This window comes from Pseudopodoces humilis, chromosome 4 (assembly GCF_049639895.1).
Source record: "Pseudopodoces humilis isolate 2021_Gansu_Grassland_sample_001 chromosome 4, ASM4963989v1, whole genome shotgun sequence".
Lineage (NCBI taxonomy): Eukaryota > Metazoa > Chordata > Aves > Passeriformes > Paridae > Pseudopodoces > Pseudopodoces humilis.
The window spans coordinates 1,721,337-1,744,474 of NC_142203.1; the positions used below are offsets into that span (position 1 = coordinate 1,721,337).

At 42.4% G+C, this 23,138-nt stretch overlaps 1 protein-coding gene across 3 annotated transcripts in view; it reads left to right on the forward strand.

The window, feature by feature from the left end:
* The window catches only part of VCAN (versican), a 98,784-nt gene that overhangs the window by 59,339 nt on the left and 16,307 nt on the right, over nt 1-23,138 (forward strand). For all 3 annotated transcript variants that reach the window (XM_014258241.2, XM_014258242.2, XM_014258243.2), the window contains 4 exons: nt 5,719-11,211; nt 13,344-13,457; nt 14,909-15,022; nt 22,085-22,243. In XM_014258241.2, the coding sequence (XP_014113716.2) occupies nt 5,719-11,211; nt 13,344-13,457; nt 14,909-15,022; nt 22,085-22,243 (5,880 nt within the window). The remainder of the gene's footprint in view (nt 1-5,718; nt 11,212-13,343; nt 13,458-14,908; nt 15,023-22,084; nt 22,244-23,138) is intronic.

The window sequence follows — 23,138 nt, forward strand, 5'->3', positions numbered from 1 at the left end:
TGTTATCAGATTGATTTATTTCTGTAAAATTGAATGGTTTTGTTCCAATTTGAATGTAATATCTTAAGGGGAATGAACACCCTACTTAATAGAAAGGTTTTGATTTTTCTTTTTTTTTTTTTGTACTTGGGACAGCTTTTCCAACCCCCTTTTTATTTCCTCTCCATGCTTTTAAAACAGAATATGTTCAATGAAACTGGCACATTCCTGTGGAATTGGTTGAGGTTTTGGATTCTTTTTTCTTGCTGTAAGAGTTTCAGCAAGCCATGGTCATAAAGCTGCTTGAATCCACTCAGACTGCAGATCAGGTTCCTGGCAGAGCTGAGGTTCAGGGGAGTCAGTGCCTGACATAAATAAAGGTGGTTAAGTCTTTCCTCATCCTAGATCCTCTCCCAAGGCGGTGTGTGAGGCTTCACTGGTCTTTCACAGGGTTTGAACCATCTCCCCTCTCTTCTGCTCTGGGGACTCCCTGTTGTCTTCCAGGTGAAGCAGAGTCTGGATTTTCCTGTCCATAGGCTCTCTCTGGAATGGGATCACAACCTTTGTGGTCCCACCATGAGCATCTCAGAAATCTGCAGGGGTTTTGAGACACCTCATTAAAAACATTTACATCCATACATGTGTTTTATCAATGTCTTCATAGAACCATAGAATATGGAGTGGGTTGGGTTGGGACTGACCTTTAATCCCACCCATTCCCACCCCAGCCCCGGCAGGGCCAGCTCCCAGTGTCCCAGGAGCTCCCAGCCCCAATGTCCAGCCTGGCCTTGGGCACTGCCAGGGATCCAGGGGCAGCCCCAGCTGCTCTGGGCACCCTGTGCCAGGGCCTGCCCACCCTGCCAGGGAACAATTCCTGCCCAAGATCCCATCCAGCCCTGCCCTCTGCCACTGGCAGCCATTCCCTGGCTCCTGGCCCTGCAGCCCTTGGCAATTGTCTCTCTCCACCTTTCCTGCGGCTCCTTCGGGCCCTGCAAGGCCCCAGGGAGCCGAGGCCAAAGCTTCTCCTGTCCGGGCTGAGCAATGGCAGCTGTGGCAGCCTTTCCTGGCAGCAGAGCTGCTCCGTCCCTCTGCTCCTCTGGGCTGGCTCCAGCAGTAACTAATAACATTTGGATATTGATATAACTCTATTGAAGCCAACCCTCAAAAATTCTGATTGCCAAGTGCAGGAAATCATTTGACTAATACAAACTCTTTCGATTTTTCACGCAAAACTCTCTTGGTTGTGAGTTCTTGATGGTGAACGTTAAGGATTTTGTGTTAGTTTCACATTATACAATTAAGTACTTTCAAAATTGAGTCCAAAATGGTTTTAGTCTGCTATCTAAAAATCTTTTTTTGTTTCCAATTTATCTGTATTCTAGTCAAAATATGTGGCCTGATGTAAAGTCCACAGAACATTTTATGTGAATTTCATGGCTTTATCAGATCTCTAGTCCTTCTACAAAAGATTGAAATGTACTACTGCTCACAAATAACTCAGCATGTGGCTCTGAAGAAATAAGTGGACAAATTGCAGGAGTGTGAAATTCCATTATCTTCAAGATGCCAGATTAGATGTTAAGAGTTGAAAGGGACTTCACAAAACCATAAGTCTTCTGAATGAAATAGTTTGTGTTTCGAAAGTTTGGAAAACATCATAATATTCTTCCTATTTCATTCCCTGTTAATTCTTCTTCAGATGCTTATCTAATGGATTTTGAGAGAGAAAATGCCTTTTACTGCCTGCCCTCTCAGAGATGGTGTTGGAAAAGCCCTTTGTAGAATATTAAAAGTCTTCTGAATAAAAGAAATATTGCTGTACTTTACACATTTTTGGATGTGTGCAAACGTTATCTCGTGCAGCTGAAACAGGGAGGCAACAACATTCCTGTTTGATCCACTGAAAAACTGGCATGGGTTTGGAACCAGCTGTGATGGGTTGGAAGGGTTGTAATGGGAAATAATGACACCTTGGTGCGTGGCTCTGTGGTTATGTGCAGTAGCAGGCTAAAATCACCCTGTAGCCAGAGGGATTTCCATTTCTTACGTATAAGAACTCCTTCTGAGATAGATGCTTGTTTCTTGCAGGTCATTTAGAATATCCAGAGGTATTAAATGGATTAAGAAACACTCTAGGCTGGATATACCTGTCCTTTCCATCTCCATTTCAGTGCATACCTCATCACTTCCCTCCAAGAGAGGCTTTGCTGATAAATCTCTCCCAGGACTTGTTTGGGTTGGCACTCTGAGCTGACAAATCTTGGCTTTGCTCCTTCCTAGCTACTTGTTTTCACTTTCCTCCTCCTGGAGCCAGAATAACAAAGCACCTCTTTGAAAAAGGGCTCTTTTTTGGCTTGTTTCCCATGAGCTGTTGATAAGCAGATTTGATAGCCAACCTCCTTCCCTTTAAAGTCCTGGTTTCATCTCCTTTTCAGTAATCTTTGGTCTGTATGTGTTTACCTGCAGCAGGAATGGGTGTGAAATAAACAGGGGCAGCATAAGTCAGTGGCACCTGGACAGTTTAATTCAAGAGTCTGTGTTTCTGCCCTCAGGGTCTAACAAGCCACTTCAACAGATAAAGACCTTTTTTTATTTATTCATATTTTATGGTAGGTTTTCATCCCAGTGTCTTATGCCCAGTTGACACAGATGTATGAGCCACGTCATTATGTAGATTATTTGCCATCTCAGGAGTTTAAGAGTATTTTTCATAGCTCTTAACCCTGAAAAACCTGAATACTAGCACTGAATAATCAAACCTGTAGGAAGGAAAATAATTTCTAATAAAAAAAAAATAAAAACATCAATTGCATTCTTTACTATCTCCTGAAAAGCTTGTTACTTTTTCTTTGGAAAAAAACAAAACATTAAAAAAAAAAAAAGAAAAAAACCCCAAAAAACCACCAAAACCCAAAGATAGTTATTTTTCAATGAAAGAGCCCCTTGAAAGTATATTATCAGAATATCATACCTTTTGCTAAGGTTCTTTTATGTGAATTGCTGTGGCATGTGAGATCTTGAAAAAGCTAACAAAGTAAAAGTAGGGTCTGATAGAGATCTCTGCATGTGTAAGAATTTGTATTTTTCTTCTAGGTGAATTTGGAACAGATGATGTTCACTACATTTATTGTCTACCATAAATGACTTAGCATGAGCTACTAATTTGAGGGACTCCCAGGTGTGCACTCCTGCAAAAATATTGCACTGTTGGTCAGAACTTGTTAATCATGGTGCCCACCTACAAACTACAGCCCATCCAGTCCCATCCAGGCTTTATAATTTTTTATTTATGTTTTGTTTTTAGTGTACAACTTCTGTGCAAAGCTGCACTCTTTCTTTCACGGTCCTAATTTCTGTGTGTGAAATCATAATTAATTTTTATGGCACACCAGTCTATACACCGGGTTGTTCATGCACGTCCCTCCTTCAGCTGTTCACACAGCACAAGGCATCTTGTGCCATTCAAATTTCTGTGTGTAGTTCTCTGGTTCTGTGTGTGGGTGCAGTTATTTTATAGTGAATTTACCTACAATCAGAAACTCTCAGAGCTCCTTATCTTCGTCTTGCCATTCCTCTCTGACTGAATTCCCATGGGTTTTTGCATGCACAGATTTGAAAGGAAGGTGTGAAATTCTGTCTCAATTGAAACTTCTGCCTTTATGAAGATGTGGTTTCTCAGTATGTCCAGGGTGGTCTTTTGCTGAAATTCATGGATTCTGAAAGGATGTGTATTAGACATGCTCCTCAGTGTCATACTGTCAGTCTTGGAGAGATTAACACATTCCTGCTTTTCACAAAATTTGAAAGGGAAATCTGGGAAATCTTAAATAAGTGGCAGCAGAAAATTTATTCTCCTGCAGCATTGGGCAGCCTTTGTAAATATTTCTAATTTACTGAGGAGAAGTATTCATTCTTTGCAAGCATTGCATAAAATAACTCCCAACAAACACACGTGAGGGAGAGAGAAGAAATCTCAGTTCTGTAGCCATATAATAGAGATGTCATAAAACAGGGTAAACACCAGGCTTCTCTAGGCAATGTACAACAGCCAAACAGGCACAAAGTTAAAAAAAACCCTTTTTTTTTGTTGCACAGGGAGCGCTGAGCTTAGTGCTGTACAAACTTGACATTGTATTTGAAATAAACAACGCTGAAGGTGATTTATTCTCTGCATTCTTCAGCTGGAGCTTTAGGAAAGCTGAGATCCAGTAATACTTCATGAGTTTAGCTGTAAACACAGCGTGAGATGTTAGAACATTAATTCTCAATGGAGTTGCAGTGACCTTTTCAAAACCAAATTGAAGTCAATTTGCACACACAAGCCAGCCCAAAGAATCACAAACCTTTCGTAGTGCTCTGTGTCAGTTTAATTTGATTGAATGCATTCTTCTCCAGAATGATCACCTGATGACTCTGAGGACTCAGTAGTCACAGAGGTTAAATGAGCTTCATAGGTAGGGGAATTACTTCAAATTGATGAAGTGCTTCACCTCAGGTTCTCGTTGTTTTATCACTTTCAGATAGTTTTAGTGAGGAAGATTTGATTTATAAATTGAGCTGTGTCACATACTGCAGATATTTTTCAGGAAGCAATTTTTTCAGGTTGCTGACAGTGCTTTAAGGAGAAATACTCTTAATTGGGTCAGATCCTGTCCTGGCAGATTTGGGCAAAACTGCATTGGCCATACCAGTTTGTACCAGCAAGAAAGTAATCCTCTCTGGCCAAACTTGTTATAAACATAGATCCAGAAGAAAGAAGCACTCACGGAATAGTATTTCAGCACAAGGTTTCTAATTTCAAGTCAGTTGGCCAAGCTTGAAATATGGGGCTTTTTTCTCAGTCTGTTGTATCCTTTTCCAATTTTTTTTTTTTAATTTAATTTTAGTTAGGATAGCTTCCATTGTCTGGAACAGAAGGTTTGAAGTAATGTTTGTGCTGAAAGGACAAGTTTAAAAAGTGTCTATGGAATCTGGGACCATAAATCTTGGAGGAATTCATGAGGCTTTCTGGAGCTAAAATCTTGCCTTCTTGGATCTTCTTTCCTCCTCTTTATCTGCCAGGCTACCTAGGGGAAAACTGAGAGGTTTTCAACCTGTGGGAGTGTGTAAATAATTCACAGTGAGTGGTCAACAGAAGAAAATTACTGGACTTCAGTAATTCAGCTCTCTGAGTGAGAGCTGACCTTTGAATCTGTGATATTTTTTCTTATTTGCTGCATAATGCTTTAAAATTCCAAATAGCAACAATTTTATAAAGCAAGACTTTATTCACTGACTTAGGGTCCAAGTCTAGTGAAGAGTGATTGATGTCGGTGCTGTGGTGTTCCTAGTAATTTGAATTACTCTATACTAAAGGAAAATGGGGATGCAGAGGGAGTTATTTCATGTCTTATTTTGTTTTAGACTTCGCCTTGCTTAGCTTTGTCTAGGTTCAATTATTGGTGGAGGTTAATTAGCGTCTATATCTGTGGAAGCACTTGCAGCAGGTTGGTCTGAAAAATGGTTTTCATTACTCCTATTTGCTGAAAATGTAGGAGAAGGTAGCTCAGGCATGGGTTTGGGACCAAGGGCATGCATCAATCAACAAAGAGAAACACACTGAATTTACAACAAATCGTTGAATTTCATATTTTTTTTTTTGCTTTTGGTTTATTTTTTTCTCCGATGGATTGCTTGTGCTTCATGTGCCTTAGGGATTATGTCACTTAGGGATTATGAAAAGCTCTTTTTTTCTTGCAGATCACCCGGTGAATGAATTTTTGGATCTGTTCAATCGCCACATGCTTCCTCATGCAATAGATGAAACCCACATTGATGCAGAGTCAGCTCAGACTGAACCCTGTACTTCAGACTCTGTGCAGGATTCGTCTGAATATATAATATTGGATCCTTTCTTTCCAAACTATTCAGAGTTTGAAGAAGATGAAGACTGTGAAAATACTACTGATGTTACAACTCCCCCAGCTTTGCAGTTCATCAATGGGAAGCAACAAGTCACGAGTGCACCTAAGAGCACAAAAGCTGAGGAAGCCAGGAGTGACCAAATCGAAAGCGTTGCACATTCCAAAAACGTTACCTTTTCTCAAATCAATGAGACAAACACATTTATAATAAATGAACCTGAAGCTTCTGGTACCATGCAACCAAGCAAAGCTGGAGAGGTAATAGGGGCGTTTGAGGTTACACAACCAACTTCAGGGGCTGCAATGTTAGAACCTGTCTATAGTGGGGAGTCTGAAGTTGTTACAACAGATAAATCAATAGCCACCACTTCTTCACAAGGACAGTCTCTGCAAAACCGTAGAGCAACCACAACATGTCAGGGAACTGAGGAAAACTCTACTAAAGAGAGCAAAAACCTGCTTTTGATTTCTGGTGAATCCTCTGGAGATGGCTCCACTGAATCTGATCTGTCCACTTCGTTCTTAGAGGTTGTGACAGGGTCAAGAAAGGAAGAGGATGAAAAAAATTCTGGCATAACATCTTCTCCTGATGCATTTACTGTGGAAAGTTCTGCTATAACTGCTTCTCTGGAGTCAGTTTTTATTCCTACTACAGTAGACAAAGGTTTAACTGACCTTATCCCAGAAGAGGCAACCCCTGCTCCGGGAGACCATTACAAAACAACTGTTAAACTTAATGCAAATTCCCCTGTTGAAAATATTCTGGAAACAAGTCATACAGCAAAGCCCGAGATGAGTGCTGCTTCTTTTATGGTTCTGGAAGGCTCTGGAGATGTGAAAGATAGCATCACTGTAGTTTCAGCTGTGACTGAGGAAATAGCAGTAACAGAAACACTTCCAGTGCAAGGCATTTCTTTGGGCTCCAACACAGCACTGCTGACAGAATTTTCTGTAACTGATTCAGGAATCACTTCTGCTTTGCCCAGAGCTATAAGTACTCCTTATTCTGCTTTTGATCAAAGTCCTGAAGTAACTGTTGCCACCAACTCTGTGTCTGAGCTTGTTACGGAAAAAGCGTTTGCCAGTCCTCTTGTAACTGAAAAGAGTATTGATGATGAAAAAGAAATACACACCACTGTTTATTCAGGTCACCAAAATTCAGCTACTGCTGCAGAGGAAAATTTGGATTTGAATGAACTTGGGAGCACTACAAGTGAAGTCAGAACTGTGAGTCAAGAGCCACTCGGAAAAACAGTACCAGGTACCATAAGTTCTGAAATCAAAAAGGTCACCACCATTCCTCTCTTGAGAGAGAAGAAGCTTTTTGTAATTGAAGGATCAGCAGAAGAGCCAGCAGACATATTTTCAGGGGGTCCCACAGGCAAAGTGGTAAGTATTGGCTCCCCGTTTATTGATCCAGGTTCTGGAGACATAGATTTTATCATTGAGCCTCCTACTTTGACTTCAGTTCCGTTAAGGCCTGTCACTGAAACACAAACAGAAAGGTATGAAGGAACAGTTTACAGCACAGATGATGCTCCACCGAAGGATGTGACAACAGAATATGAAAAACATGCAAGAGCAGATGAATCTGCGGTTACAGTTTTGAGTACTGGGTCAGAGAGCTTCACAGAGGGGTCTGGAGTAGAAGGTCAGATGTCTCTGGATGTGTTTAGTACAAAAAAACCAGGAGAGCCAAATGTGGAAACAAAACCAACCTACACAGCTCCTTCTGACATAAAATCTGGCTCTATAAAAGAGATAACATCTCACACTGCACCGGGAATTGAAAGTGGAGATTCAGAAATGGGTGAAGAGGGCACATCATCTCCAGGATCAGTGGTCAGTAACAGCCCTCGTGAGGATGTGGTGACACATGGTACTGGCAGTATAAAAGCAGTAGCTGAACCTACAGAAAGCAAAGATGCAAAAGTTGGCTCTTCAACTGTCTCGTTGGGCAAGATTTTCCTGATTGAGCATGGCTCTGGAGAAGAATTCAAAGATGACAGCAGCACCACAAAACTTATGTCTAATGGGCCTACGGAAGAAATATCTGGAAGTCATTTCTCAATTACTGACCAGGGATCTGGAGAACCAGACACATCCACTGGATTGTTTGCAAAAACAGCAGTTGCCCCTAGTGGGAGTCCAGAAATATGGGAAGAGGACGACAGACAAGCTGTCACCACATCATCTCTGGAGCTTGCCTTCACTACAGATCCTGATGAGCAGGTCACGAGTTCTGAACACGAGGTAACCTCCATGGGAACTGCAGAGAAAACAGTTGATGAGCTGACAGTGAGAACTTTTCCTACAAAGATTCCTTTGATGGAAGAGATCCACTCTGGGGAAGAGAGGCCAAGTGAAATTTCACCAAAAGCTACGGAATCTTCTGAAGGAACAACAACAGACCCATTCTTTAAAGGTACACAGACTAGCCATGAGCATCTGGGGGTTTTAAATGTTCCGACTCTCAGTCCATATCTGGAAGAAAAGGAATTAGAAACTGAACCTGCTCAAAAAATACTTTTGCCATTTAGTGATGACAGAGTAACCGAGCCTGTGACAGTTGACAGGAAATACATAAGCTCTCCAGTTACAGAGCAAGAGGAGGAGCTGGTGCAAAACATTTTCCCTACAAGAGATATTCCCAGAACATTCCTGACACCTAAGGAAGAGAAACTGCCAAGTACCGATCTCATTGGTGATCCACTGTTTTCAGGACAGGGGTCGGGAGACGACCTTGCTGTTCATCCTTCTGTAGTGCCATTTATTGTCAAGGAAATCAAGAGTACCTCAAGTCCTCAGACTTCTCCCCCTGCAAATACACAACCTGAACCTTCCACTGACATGACACAAGACTTTGAAAGAGGAAGCACTCCAGCGAATGTTGAAGTTAATGAAGAAATCGCAAGTGCTGTAGCTGAGCTGCTGCCAGAAACTGGAGACCCATTTCCCACCTCCACGTTCCCCAGTTCCCCAGCTTTAGCAGAAGACAGCTCCAAGAGCTTCATCTCTAAAGAGATTGAAGACACCACACATTATTTTGTTGCAAATGAAGAACCCCAGGAAAAGGAAACTGACTATAGGAGAGGAGAAAATGAAACAGATAAGACAGCACCCACTTCTAAAGCTATTTCTCAAGAGGAAAATTCGTATTTTCTGATGAAAGGTGGCACAACTCCTGTATCTGTTATACTGAGTGGAACTCCCAGTCCTGAAACAGAGGAATCTCTTGTAACATCAACAGTAAAAACACCAGTCAGAGTATTACCTGAGAGTTCTGGGGAAGGATCTGGCTGGGTTGGTGTTTCAGATTCATCTTCCCCTGATATGTTTACTCATTTCTCAATACCCACTGTGTCCAAAGTAGAACTAAATGTCTCATCCAGTGTTCCTGGACATGTTTATTCCAAAGTTATGACCACAGAGGCACCGAGAGATGGATCACAGACTGCAATCACAGGACCAGCCTCCCTTTTTACAGAAGAAACAGAGATTGTGGCAAATCCATCTGCTGTTCATCCAAAGACAGCTTCTTCAGAAGAACTAACAAGCGACGCTGGGTTATATGAAAAAATTATTCCCATGATTGATGACAGAAGAAGTGTTATATTGAATGTTTCTGTTTATGGTGATATCACCCTGATTGAAGAACGACTGCAAACCCCACCAGAAGAAACAACTATTATAGATATGGATCACTCAAAATCAATGCCTGAGGATATAATAAGTGTGCAGACGATGCCAAACCCTGTTACACAGTCAACATATGGCTATGATGATAGCACGACAGCTGAAGGGGAGAAATATTATTCAACTCCCAAGTTTTCCATAGCCAAAGAAACGACACTTGGATCTGGTGATAATCTTCCTCTGACTACTTCCAGTCCACCAAGTAGAGAGTTAGTGACTTCTGGGCACACACCAACCTCAGATGATATGGAACTGGGTTCTGGGAATGACATGAATTTTGCAACAGAAACTCTCACCTCCACTGAACTCTCTGAACTGGGCGTTTTCCTTCCTACAGTGCCATCTCTGGCAAGCCCTCAGGTGCCTCATGAGTCTAAACCTGTTGTAACCAGCCCCACAGAAGACACCTATGAGCCAAGTACTTCAGCAAACAATCAAATAATAGCAGATCAAAGTGAAACAATCTCTGGCTTTTCTGGGATGGGCCAAGAAGGACTGGTTGATAATCAGCCTGTGTTTCCTTCTCTTACAGCGGTTGTAACTGCTGAGCCAGAAAAGGCTTTGACAACTGGCAAGCTTGAGTTAAGTGCTGTCAGCACACAGCCCACATCCCAGCTGACAACTGTGTCACCTACCAAGAGCGCAGGGAATCGTCCCACGGTGTACACAAACACAAAATCAGCATCAGCAGAGTATGAGGAAACAGATCCAGTGAGTTTTTATTCTGTTCCTCAAACTCCTAAATCCTCAGTAACTGTTCATTTAGTAAACAGAGTCTCTGAGTACCCTGAGGTAATCATTACGAGCACATCATCATCATCATCATCATCATCATCATCATCACAGGATTCACATCAGTCCAATCATCCATCAGGAGGCATCTTCAAAGAGGTCAGTTCTGATATTACAGCAACGTATAAACCAGCCACTACTGATCTTCTTGACACAACAGCGTCCTCTCTGCTGGAGCTTTCTCCCAAGCCTGTTTCAGACAGCACAAGCACGGAAAGCACTCCTCACTTTGGTAGGCTTCTAACAGTTGGGATAGAGGAGACAGAAACCCCTGTAACTGATTTAGCTGGTGAGGAAGAAGCTGCTGTTTCTGGAGATTCTCCATCAATACATGTCTTGCCTACTGCGTTTCTGAATTTTGGGGAAAGAACGAGCACAGAGGTTCCAAAAGTCAGCACGACAAAAGTCGAAGCTTCCTCAGGGAGAGTCAGTAATCCCCACCAAGAGGAAGACAGGAATACTGAGAGACAGAACCCCTGGCTCTTGTCCACAACTGTTTCAGACTCTCCCAACAGTATCGAAAGTGAAGGATTTAAACCTGGCCAGGAAGCAGTTACAATGCTAACCTCACCTTCCCAGCTTTTGGATGGAGGCACAGAAACACAGTCAGCTTTGTTTGGTCAGGGGGAGATCACAACCATCTCTTCTAACATTGCAACAAACAGCATTGCCCCTGGAAACAGCCCCTACCAAAATGAGCCATCAACACTGAGCTCTGAGGAGCCAAACACTGTGGAAGTCGTAACTTCATCATTTTCCCTTCCGGAAGTCACGAACGGATCAGATTTTGTGATTGGCACCAGTGTGGGTTCAGTTGAAGGCACAGCAGTGCAAATTCCAGGTAACTTCCCAAATATGATCCCTGTCATGTTTTGTGTGTTGTGGTACTTGTGAAGGTGTTGCCTGGGCTCTGGTAAGAGGTGTGACAATCTGAGCTCTGTGTGAAATGACAACGGACCTCGTCACCCTCCAGCTGAGAAATCAGCCTGGTTGTGACCCCTACAAAGTGGAGGAGGATGGGGGTGCCAAAAAAAACCCAAGCCCAGTGACTTTCCATTGGTGTTTGCATCGTGGAGCTCTGGATCAGACTGGAGGTAACCAGCCAGTTCTAAAAGACAGGAAGGTAGCATTGGTTGTGGTAGGGAAATCAGCTGATTTCACTTGCCAGTTTCCAACAGATGATTTTATCTGATGGCTTTTCTTGTGAGTGTGGTGATAGTTCTTACACAATTGGTTTCCATGAAAGGGTTGTTTTTATCATCTTGCAGTTGGCTTGGAAAGCAACAGCGCACATTTTAGTGCATTTTAGTTCATTTTTATAAAAATTAAATTCTCTTGACGTACAAGATAGCTTTCCACACAAGAGAAAACCAAGACCTTATTTTCAGCCTGTCTGTAGCTTTAAGTGGTTGATACGGTGTAGTCTCTTAAAAATTACAGAGCTTTTTGTTTAGACAACATTTGCCACAGTATTTTGTTTCCCATTATAGTGTTGGGCACCATTTCATCAAGTACATGGGTGATACCAGCAGTGTCACTTCAATTCATATTTTGTCCAGATACAGCCGAGGAAAGAACTGGACTTGTCTGATTTTATAGGTTTACTATTATTTTTCTTCAAATAATCCAGATAGCTGACAATTTGAAAATGTTTACAGTGGAAATATCCAGGCTGTAGAAGGATAGACAGCAAACACACAAAAACCACCGTTAAGGTGCTTAAATGGAGCCCTTCATTTGTGACTTTCAGTGAAGCAGTCCAAAAACAAGTGCCCTGTTGAATAGATGGGCTCAGATCCTTTCCAAAACCTCCAGGGTGAAATCCTTAATTACTTCATTACAGTCCTAAACTTATGTACGTAGGATTTTCTTCTGGAGGTTTTCAGATGGACTTTCTGCATTTCCCTGCCTAGACAGGGAACTTGGTACTGTAAGAAGACTTTGAATCTAACTTGCAAGAGTAAAATAGATTTTTATTTTTTTTAATTTTTTTTTTTTGTGTGTGTGATAAATTGTAGTCAAATTGTTTTGGGAAAACATGACCAGAAAATCTTAGTTTTTCTCATGCTTCTGATTTACAGAACTCTCTTGTCCATTTTCTAAATTTTCAAAGCCAGGGCTTTATTTCTGCATATCAGAAGGACTGTCTTCAGGATTTCCCTCTCACTGTGAGAAACTAACTCTTAGAAATGGTTTAGTGTGGACTTGTTTGTGTGAGTGAGTGCTCCTAGGCATGAAATCAAATGCAAATACCCAGGTATCTAAACTCAGTGGAAATAAACATCACTGGAAGGCATAAAGCTCTTCAAGGAAATGGTGTTTAAATGCTAACTCCTGTAACAACTGAGGATTTCCCAGCAGGTAAGTTTTTATCTTAATGTTCAGTCCAGTTACAAATGTACTCAGTGCCTTTGTTTGTATTCTTGAAATGCATTTTTAAGAAAGGCAGGTGGGAAACACACATGTGAGAAAAGAAATAAGGTTCTGTGGGCATTGATTGATTAAATATAAGCAGCCAGTCAGTATGTTCTGTGTACCCTGTCATTCTGCATAAACTAACCCTGTTCAAGAAAAAAGCATTTTCCATTCATTTTGCATATGTTTAACTGTTTTCAGCTATAATTAATTGCCATGTCCTGCAAACTAAATCCTCAACAGAGTATCATGACTGCCAAATATAGTACAAATTGCTGTGAAAAAAAAAATAATTCCAAGAGTAATTTACACTGGTTTGTAGTAAATTCCATATTGTTGTTAAAGTTGAAAGTAGTGATGCTTGAAGACCAGCTTTACTGTTTTATAAATCTTATTTTTAGTAGTTGAGTATGTTAAATAGAGTTTCTGTAACTACAGTTAAGCCTGCACCACCAATGCAGCAATGAAGAAAGACTTTTTTTTTTCCTCCTGAAAATCAAAAATACACCTTTTCCTTCAAACTAGGGAGTAAAATTCCTTTTTCTACTTGTTTAACAGGCCAAGATCCGTGCAAGAGCAGCCCCTGCCTCAATGGTGGTACCTGCTACCCACGTGGTTCCTTCTACATCTGTACCTGCCTGCCAGGTTTCAACGGGGAGCAGTGTGAATTAGGTAAACTGGTGCCATCTGGGTGCTGATAAACTCGAGTTTAAAGCTCTTGCACATGAAATCTGGTCTGCTTCCAAGCTGAAGGCTGCATGGACATCTGAAAAATCCCACACCGAGGCCTTACTTTGGGACAATTAAGTGTAGAGTTCCCCATTTTCTCCCCCCTTTTCCCTCTCCCCATGAAGTGCACAGATTTGTGCACACACACAGGGTTCAAGGGAGCTGTAAACCAACTGCAGGAGCTGGAATTCACAGCAATGAATTCAAAACCACATCATATAAAACAAAACAGAGATTAGTATTTGGGATAGTTCCGTAAGAGAGTCCCATGGTTATTCGAAGGGCTGGTAAGATAAACTGATCTCAAGTGTGAATGGGAAGCTGAACACTGAACACAAACTTGAAAATTCTTGCAGGAAATTTAAAATATTATTATAATCATATACTTCTTGGATACAAATAAGTATTTTGGTAACAATTGTAGCTGAGGAACCTCTTCCAGTTGCCTGTGACATCTCTGTACCTCCTGTGACTGTAGATTTCAAGAGACTCACCTCTGTGGTTCAGAATAACCAATTTTCCTTCCAGAAAGCCAGCCAAAGTATGAAAAAATGACTGGAACAAGTAAGACCTAGCATAAAATTGGACCAGAGCATATTTTAAAATAGAAATGTATTTTTTTTAAGCCTTCTACATGATGCAGCAATTATTCCTGGTTGTTTGTTGCTTTGTAGATATGTCCAGCTTCTCTCTTATGTTTTAATGAACGAACCACAACCAGCAGTCCATTTCTGGATGGAGGTGTTTGCAAAATCTGTGTTGAATTTTATGCTCTTACTGTTTCAGAGGAATAGCACCCATTAGGAAACTTCAGATGATCTTTGCAAAGTGACACACTAGCTTATAACCTGTGCAAAAGCAACCTGTGCTGAAACTAATTATATAAAATGAACTTGTGCTCCAATTTGAATGGTGAAGACAAGGTATTTTAGCAGCTAGAGGAGGCGGGGACTGATGTTACTTTTTTACTGTGCAAGACCATGAGTGATATGATGTTCTGTCCTTGTCTCGATAAGATTGGGCAAGAAAGAAATGAGAAATGCAAATCAATGAGATTCCAGAGCCTGCTGCTCTGCAGACTGAAATTAGCAGTCTGTTTAATATTACATGATAAGATTTCCAATATTTGAGTTTTGTGAAGATATTCATGGTCCTTGGTGGTTAATGGGAATTTCTGTTTTGCCAGGGTCACACACACACGAGTCAGATTTTCCAGCAGGATAACGCTGCATGGCATTCCTCTTTCTCAACCACACAGTGACCACTGGGATCTTTTGCAATGCTTCATTCTTCTCCTCTGAACTGGTCCCAGTCAGCAGCCTGACTAAGGCTGCAGAACATTTCCCTCCTGGGAGCTGGGTGGGTGATGAAACCACTTTTATTTTCTGCTGCAGATATCGATGAGTGCCAGTCCAACCCATGCCGGAACGGAGCCACGTGCATTGACGGCCTCAACACCTTCACCTGCCTGTGCCTGCCCAGCTACATCGGGGCTCTCTGTGAGCAAGGTAAGGGGTGTTCCCTCACCTGTGCTGCTGGACACCCATTTCCAGCCCAAAATCCTTCTGGAGTAACAGCGCAAAGCCTCCTAAAAATGAGAAGGTGGAAGAAACTGACAAAAATCTGCGGGAAGTCACCGGTGATGAGGAGAGCTCCTAATTTTTGTTAGACTTCCCTGACTTGTGGTTCAGGGCTTTTTCCCATCTCTCACTTGACACGAGCCCTAGCCACACACTAACCTGAATGGAAGCTGTGTTGCCATGTACAAAATATAAACTGATATATGGGGTAACTTCTAAAAGTTCTGTCAAAACAACAGCTCTCAGGTGTTGCTGTTCAACAACAATTTTCAGGTGGCTCCAAGCCTCCTTGCTTATGCAGGCTTGCAAACTGCTGGGATGACAAGCAAGGGATGGCAAGGCTCTCTCATTACTCTAGTGATTACTCTGCTTAATGAGTGGCAGCAGAGCTACTTTGTGGCTGAGTTTCTCTTAGAAAATTACATGTGGTGTGAAAGATGTATCGGAACCCATCACATCCAAAAAGCATCAGTGAGATGCAGGAATATAAATAAGTAAATAAGACAGATTCATCCACTGGGGACCACAGCTTTGACAATTTCATCCGACAGTTTTCTAAATTATTTGTTCTGGAATTATTTTAGGAAGAGTAGGTGCAAGATTATCACTGCAAGGTGATTTTAAAAGGCTTTCTAAGCTGGGCAGCTGAAATAAGATTGAATATCCAAAGCCTGTAGTTGTTAGAAGATTGTCTGCAAGAAACCCCACTGCATTTACAGGAAACATTTACAGGAAACATTAAGCAAGATGCTTACTCAATATGTGGGAGGAGGAATAGGGTAGCAACATTTCTTCTGTCAATAAAATTAATGAAGGCATTTCCGTGGGAAAAAGAAATTAAAGAAATGGTGAATTACAATGTGCTTGCTAAACTTATGAAGATATTTTTTTCCTTTTCCTTCAGCTGAATGATTTTGGTCACAGGTGAATGAACTAAGCCTTTGGAGTTGTTTAATTAATATTGTGTATTTTCATGTTTGTTTCTCAGCTTTAGTGAAGAGCAGTTTGCAAACTCCTCCAGCTCAACCTGTAGAGATCTGTTTATTAGAGATGAAAAATTTCAGAGCTGATCAGCTCCAAGCATTTTTACTGTTTAACCTTCTCAGCAGTCAGGCTAACCTTGTAACTTGAGAAGGCTTTCTGAATCTTGTCTTCCAAATTTAAAATTGGCAATGTTTTCACACCAAAAGAAATAAATGTTCTCACTCCCTTCCTCCTCCCCTTCATTCCAGCAAATCCGTAGCGGTGAGTGGCTCTGAGTGCCATGGTAGCTTTAAGCTGCTTTTTATGACCAACCTGAGAGTGAATTTTAGGTGGTTAGTGGGAACATTTCCTAGTTTGTCAATCAGAACCAGAGCTGTGCTCTCTCAGCTTTGGAATTTAAATTTCCTCCACTTAAAGTCCTGCAGTGGTTTGGGACTTGGGAAAAGGTTTTAGTGCCAAATTTCCACTCCACCAGACAAAATAAAACTGTGTTGGCAATTCAGACATGGATGTCTGGCAAGCAGGCTTTATTTCAAGGCATCAGTCCTGACCTCACTAGATTTAAAGACTAGCCAGGTCGACAGAATGTGCACCTCAGTGCCACAGGAAAGGAGGAGCTCAGCACACCAAGATTATATTTCATTACTTTCTTTTTTTAATTTTTTTTTTTTAATTTTTGATTTCAAATTTACTATTCGTTTTAGAAAGCTTTAAAAAAAAAAAAAAATCATGCTGAAGGGATTTCTTAGGCACAGTGCTGAGCATTCAAAATGCTGTGGGAGGGAATGGGAGCAGGGAACATGCACTGCCTTTGGAAATGAAGCTCAGAGTAGGAGGTCACCACATCTACACCCACTACATTGGTGCAGAGGAAAATGCAGAGCTCAGAATTTCACCCAAATGCTCCTGTGGGACTGCTCTGGACTAAGGGACCTTCGACAGGGGTATCATGCTTGTGTCAGCATTTGGAGGGGACATGACCAGAGGACAGCACAGCTGCATGTCAGGGAGCTCTGGCAGGTGGTGAAGTGAAAGGAACCTTCTGGGTGATCTAATCCAGGCTGAGACAAATCAGTCCTGAGACTCAGGGAACTGGAACTGGCTCCCTGACAGCCCTTCCTCTTGCCAGGTGGAAAGAGTTCAGCAATCTGAGCGCGGGAACATCTTCCTGAAGAGAACTGAATTTGTCAGATGTTAGAAATAGTGCAGCTGAAAGCTCCTTGAAAAGTTTGCCTTAAGTTAAGGCAGCATGACTTCTGGTGCAGGTGAGATTAAAAGGGACAATATCCTCTTTTGCCCACCACCTGTATCCTTTCAAAGATGCATATTCTGCTTGTCACTTGTTGACATTTTAACACAACCCATTAAAATTCATAAATATCCCCAAAACACTTTCCCAAAGACTGACAGGAGACTACAGTAAATCTTGGCATGAGTTTTATTCTAGCAGATCCATTAGTCTTTCCATTGTCATCCTTCTGTGAAAAGCCCCTATGACAACTCTCAGGAAATGGTAGAGACTTGCAATTTGAACCTCAATTTATGAGAACTGGATGAGCACCTCTGTGGATTTTCCTCTTCCTTCCTTGGCTGGCTAGAGTTTTCTTTTATTTTTCTCCTTTTTCTGCTCTAGCTGGTGTCTACCTGCTTTCAAGGAACGTTTTAAGCTTAGGGTTTGGCTTGCTTGCAGCTGGACATGTGTGCAAAAATGGCACGTGTGTTTGTATCAGAATGTGCCTCCTTGGGATAATACAACTAGCTGCTTTCTTCCAGGTTCTGAAAGCAAAACAACTGTGAGTTTTAACCACCCTATCAGGAATCGTGTGTTCTTTGTTCATTGTTTCAATGTCTGTGATTACTCCAGTCTCATTTAATTCACTTTGTTCCCAGGGCTTGCTTGGTTGGTGTTGAAGTAGTTGAGAAGGGCTCAGGGAAAAGATACTTTCTGAAAACAGATGGTCTCTTAATGATGTCTATCAGCTGAAAAGGGATTATTTTGGATATTTACTAGAGAAATGGGTTTCTCTTCAAGATGTGTGGGCTAAGTGGCCTCCAGCATTTCCTCATTAGCTGAAGACAGAGAGTCACTGATAAAATTCACAGCTAAGACTCTCATTATGTTCTGGTACCTGTGTCAGTCTATTTGCTTTAAGCCTCTTCTGGAATTTCTTTAAAGACAATGGACCTATTGTCACCAGCTACTGAAAAAAGCAGTCCCTATTTATGCATCAAACCTACAGAGAACCCTTTTTTTAAGGCAGTGCTTAGGGATGTTGTTGCACACCTTCAATTGTGGTTACAGAGAACAGAAGCTGGGAGAGCAACTCCCTGCATACACCACTGAAACCCCCTGTAAATTGTCATAAACCCCAGAGGAGTTTTAGAACACCACAAACAGGGTGAGCAGTGCTTCAGTCTTTCCATCACATGCTGGAATAAGGTTACAGAAATCTATGTCTGGGTGCACAATGGATGTGAAGTACTGCATTCTTAATAAGTGCTTGCACCTACTCTGCTCAGTGGGGCTGGGTCAGAAAATTTACAGCCATCTGCAATGAGTGTCTACTGGTTCAGTAAAGGCACTAAAAATTTATAACAATATGGAACACTTTTACCTTTTTGCCACCCTTTCAGCTTTCTTCATTGAGTAAGGGTTTCACACTGAGGACAAAACTCTGCAGAGATGAACTTGTCCCCACAGTTTTACTTGCCTGGTTTGCATTTTTCATCTTCTACCATCTCGAATCTTCCTTTCCCCATTTGCTTTTTCCCTCCTCTCATCAACCTCTCCTCTAAAGAAAAAACCCTAAACCAGCCCACAAAAATGCCAACAACAGCAAGCACCAAAATCAAAATTCATCAAAAAACAAACTCCAGAATCCCTAAACACTCCCCAAGCCCCAAACAAAAAAATCCTCTTTTCCACCATCTAAAAACATCATGCATTTTATAACCATCAGTTCTGGTATTTTTTTGTTTGTTTGTTTGTTTTTGTCTTTGGGGTTTTTTTTAGATTTGGCATACACGCAGGTGCAGAAGTTACTTTTCCCTTTGTCAGTGCTTGGCACCTTTTGCCTTAAGAGAAATTGTGTTGTTTATAATTCATGCTCAGGCCATTATATCTAACTTTGTAAACACAGTCCTCTCAGTTTTGTATTTTCAAGCCTCTTTGCCTCCCCAATGTGCCTTTCAGCAGATCTTCTCTCAAATCCTTCACTCCTTCCCTAGCAGAGGCCAGGGAAGGCTTGATTAGAATAGCCTGAAAATCCTCTCTGGCCACGTTTTTCTCAGCTCCTTGTTATTATCTGGCTTGTTTCCTGTGGGACAAAGGAGTCGCTGAACAGGATAAATAATAAAACCTTAAGTGCCTTCACAAAGGACCTAGGTCTCTTAGTCAGCCTCATGTGGTTAAACAAATGTTCTAGAAAGCCCAAGGCAGACTAAACTTTAAAAATTACCTTGATGACAGAGATTAAAACTGTGCCTGCAGCCTGCACCTCACACAGAATACAAAGAGGGAAAAGATAAAAAACTAACAATTTGGTTATGTAGGTTACATTCCTTTTTTCATAGCTGGGATGACTCAAGGCACAAGCAGTTTTCTGCAGTTCAACTTCCTGGAAACAGAAGGGAGATAATCAGTGTAAGCTTTATTATGTCTTTGCATTTGGTGCATTTATGTCAATACTGCTGACTTTTGGGAAATTATTTTGATATCAGACTACTAAGATAATGACTACATTATTAGTGTCAGAGAAATTCTGATAAGCCTCTGATGTGACATGTTTGCACTTTGAAATCCATTTATCTACATGTAAAATCTAGTTTGTGCCATGGGAGATTTTAACCCTTTTTTTGAAAAAATAGACAATTTGGTGTATCAGGATGGAAATGGCTTCTTCCTGCTGTGAATTAAGAACCTGTGCTGTGCAAAACTGTTTTTCAGGTGGTAGCAGCTCAAACCTAAGTAATCCCTTAGTTAAGTGCCATCAGTCCTTGGCATATACTGCAATCTTTGGCTGTTTCTGTACTCGGGCAGAAAGAACCCTTTTGGCCAAAGCATGTCATTGACCACTGACTGCACTGACTTACTGAAAATGGGAAATCCAGTTTCCAGCCCAGAGCATCTCCATAACTCTGGAAAAGCTGGAACAGCTGGCTTCAGACACGGTTTTGCTCAGGGGACTGATAAAATTTGGTGGGAAGTGACCGATTCCTGTTGGGTGGGTGGGGTGGGGGAGGCCAGGCCTTGTGTTTCTGTTCCTCAGCATCCTGAGGCCCCTCAGGGTGAGCCATCCCATGCTGAGATAGCTGTGGCTGTAATCTTGTGCTGAAATGTCCTTTATGGTGCCATTGCATCTGTCATGGCTCGAAACTCTCTGCCTTTCCCCTCTTGTTTCTCCCACTCCTCCCTAAAACTCCCTCTTATCGCTGGCAAGTTCTTCCCGTCCTCAAGCACAGCCCAGACACATTCAGACATCACACTTCTCTTTCCCATCTTATTAACGCTGATTTTTTCCTGTGATTCATCCCTGCAGAAGCAAACTTGGAAGCAAAACTCTTGTTTTTTACTATCTATTCTGTTAACAGCTGCCTAACCTTGACAGAATAATTAAGGTCAAGTCCATGGGTTGTTCCTGTTCCAAGGCTTGTGTTTATTTCTCTTTGAGCTGAAAGGATATAGTGGCTGCTGTGAATTCTCTCTGTGATGCATTCTTATCAGCACCCTGCCTCATGCAAGTGCAATTTCATTACTTTGTAGCTCAGCTTTGCAAACCTCGTAACAAATTGATGCCTAGAGTTGACTTCATGGAGGAAGATGGGTTTTGGGGGAGGATTTGGAGGCGTGAGCTCAGAGTGATAATATTGCAGCTTTGCTTCTGCAGACTGAACAATCACAATCATTTCCCTCCATATAATTTTCAGTTATCAGTTTCTTCCAAACTTAAGTTTGTACAGTCACTTGAAGAACCTTTTGTCCTTGCAAGTAAAAATTCCCATCCCCACATACAGGCTCAGAAAACTGATGAAATGTAGGTTCACTGCAGTCCAACATCCAGGCATTTCATCCACCCAGGGGTATGAATGAAGACATCCCCCTGAAATTGCCCAGATTCAGCTTAAGTCAATCAGCAGAAAACCACAAAGTTTCCAATGGCTATTATGTGCCTTAGATAAGTAATTTTCTTACAGTTTGTGCTGTGAGTAAAAAGAGCTGCCTGAAAGTGAGGTCTCAAGGATGGGTGTACTGAAACTGGGTAAGCAGAACTACCTGAAAATGAGGTTTCAACAATGAGTGCTTGATTTTACATGCCTTAGCAGATGGGTTTTTCTCAAAGCTTTGTCCCACAGAAAATCTGGTGTAGACCAGACGTGCCTGGGTTTGGTGCATTGACGAAATGTGCCTGGTTTTAGTTCATTGACCAAATGTGCCTGATTTTGGTCCATGGGCCAAATGTGCTTGGTTTTGGTGTATTTACCAAACGTACCTGGTTTTGGTGCACTAATCTAACGTGTGTTGTTTGGTTGATTGATCAGATGTGCCTGGGTTTGATGCCTGGAGTGGCTGGGCAGGGTTAAAGGAATAAAGCAGGGATCCATTAAAAGCCCTTCCAAGGATGCACCTTGGGCACTGCAGGAGCCCGGCCCTGGCTCCAGCCAGGATGGCTCAGGAGTTTCACCCTTGGATCACTTTGGTCCATCCCCACCTCGGGGTGAACCGTGCAATTCCAGCTGCAGGGGATGCAGTCCCATCCTCCCAGCTCGCTCTCCTCAGCTCGGGGCTGTTTGTGCTTTTTGGGCCCAAAGCTGCAGCGCTGCCCTTGGCTGTGGGGCTGGGAAAGGATTGTTGTGTGTGCCTGAGCTGTGAGGAGAGCTTGCTGTCACTTTGTGTGGAGTTCAGAGTCACACACCAGGGCAGGGCACAACCTGGGAACGCTGGAAGGCAAAACCTAAGGCATCATTTTTGGTGCACTGACAGCGATGTGCTTTGTGTGTCTGCTGCAGACACGGAGACCTGTGACTACGGCTGGCACAAGTTCCAGGGGCAGTGCTACAAGTACTTCGCGCACCGGCGCACGTGGGACACGGCGGAGCGGGAGTGCCGCCTGCAGGGAGCACACCTGACCAGCATCCTGTCCCACGAGGAGCAGATCTTCGTCAACCGTGCGTACCCACGGCCTTCCTCTGCCTCACACCTCGGGTGCCACAACACCAGGGAGATCTGAAGGTGTCAGGGAGTGTCCAGAGGAGGGAGTGGAGATGGGGAAGGCTCTAGGCAGGAGCTGAGGTCACTTGGGCGGTTCAGTTGGAGAAGAGGAGACTGAGGTCACACCTCATTGTGGTCCCCAACATCCTCTGAGGGGTATCTCTGATCTCTGCTCCCTGGGGCAGGGACAGAACCTGAGGGAATGGCCTGAAGTTGTGTCAGGGGAGGGTTGGGTTGGATTTTAGGGAAGTGTTCTTCCCCCCGAGGGTGCTGGCACTGCCCAGGCTCCCCGGGGAACGGGCACAGCCCTGAGGCTGCCGGAGCTCCAGGGGCGTTTGGACACCACTCCAGGGATGGCCAGGGTGGGGTTTTGGGGTGTCTGTGCAGGGCCAGGGGCTGCACTGATGATCCCTGTGCATCCCTTCCCAGTCAGCATATTCTGTTACTCTAAACAAGACAGATCACTGAGGGTTTAGAGATGGTGAGATCTCCTCCTCACCACTCAGCTTTTACATCTCCAACGTAAAACATACTTCTAGAATGTTTAAAGGGCACACTTTGTGTTATCAATGTTTGCTTCTGCAGTTAATACAAATTCTCTATCACTATTAAATTATTATTTGTTAAGTAGAAAATACTTTTTGTGGGGGAGGGATGAAAACAGGAACTTTTGCTTTGGCATTAAAAGTTTTTGAAGCACTTTTTTTCCACAGACTTAAGGTATTTTCTGCATATGACATCAAGCCAATACCACCATCTATCATGTTAGTTAGGCATAAAGAAATAGCTACTGTGTTGTATTGTAAAATTTAGACAACACTGATCACAGCCTAGCCAAAACTTGAAAAAAAT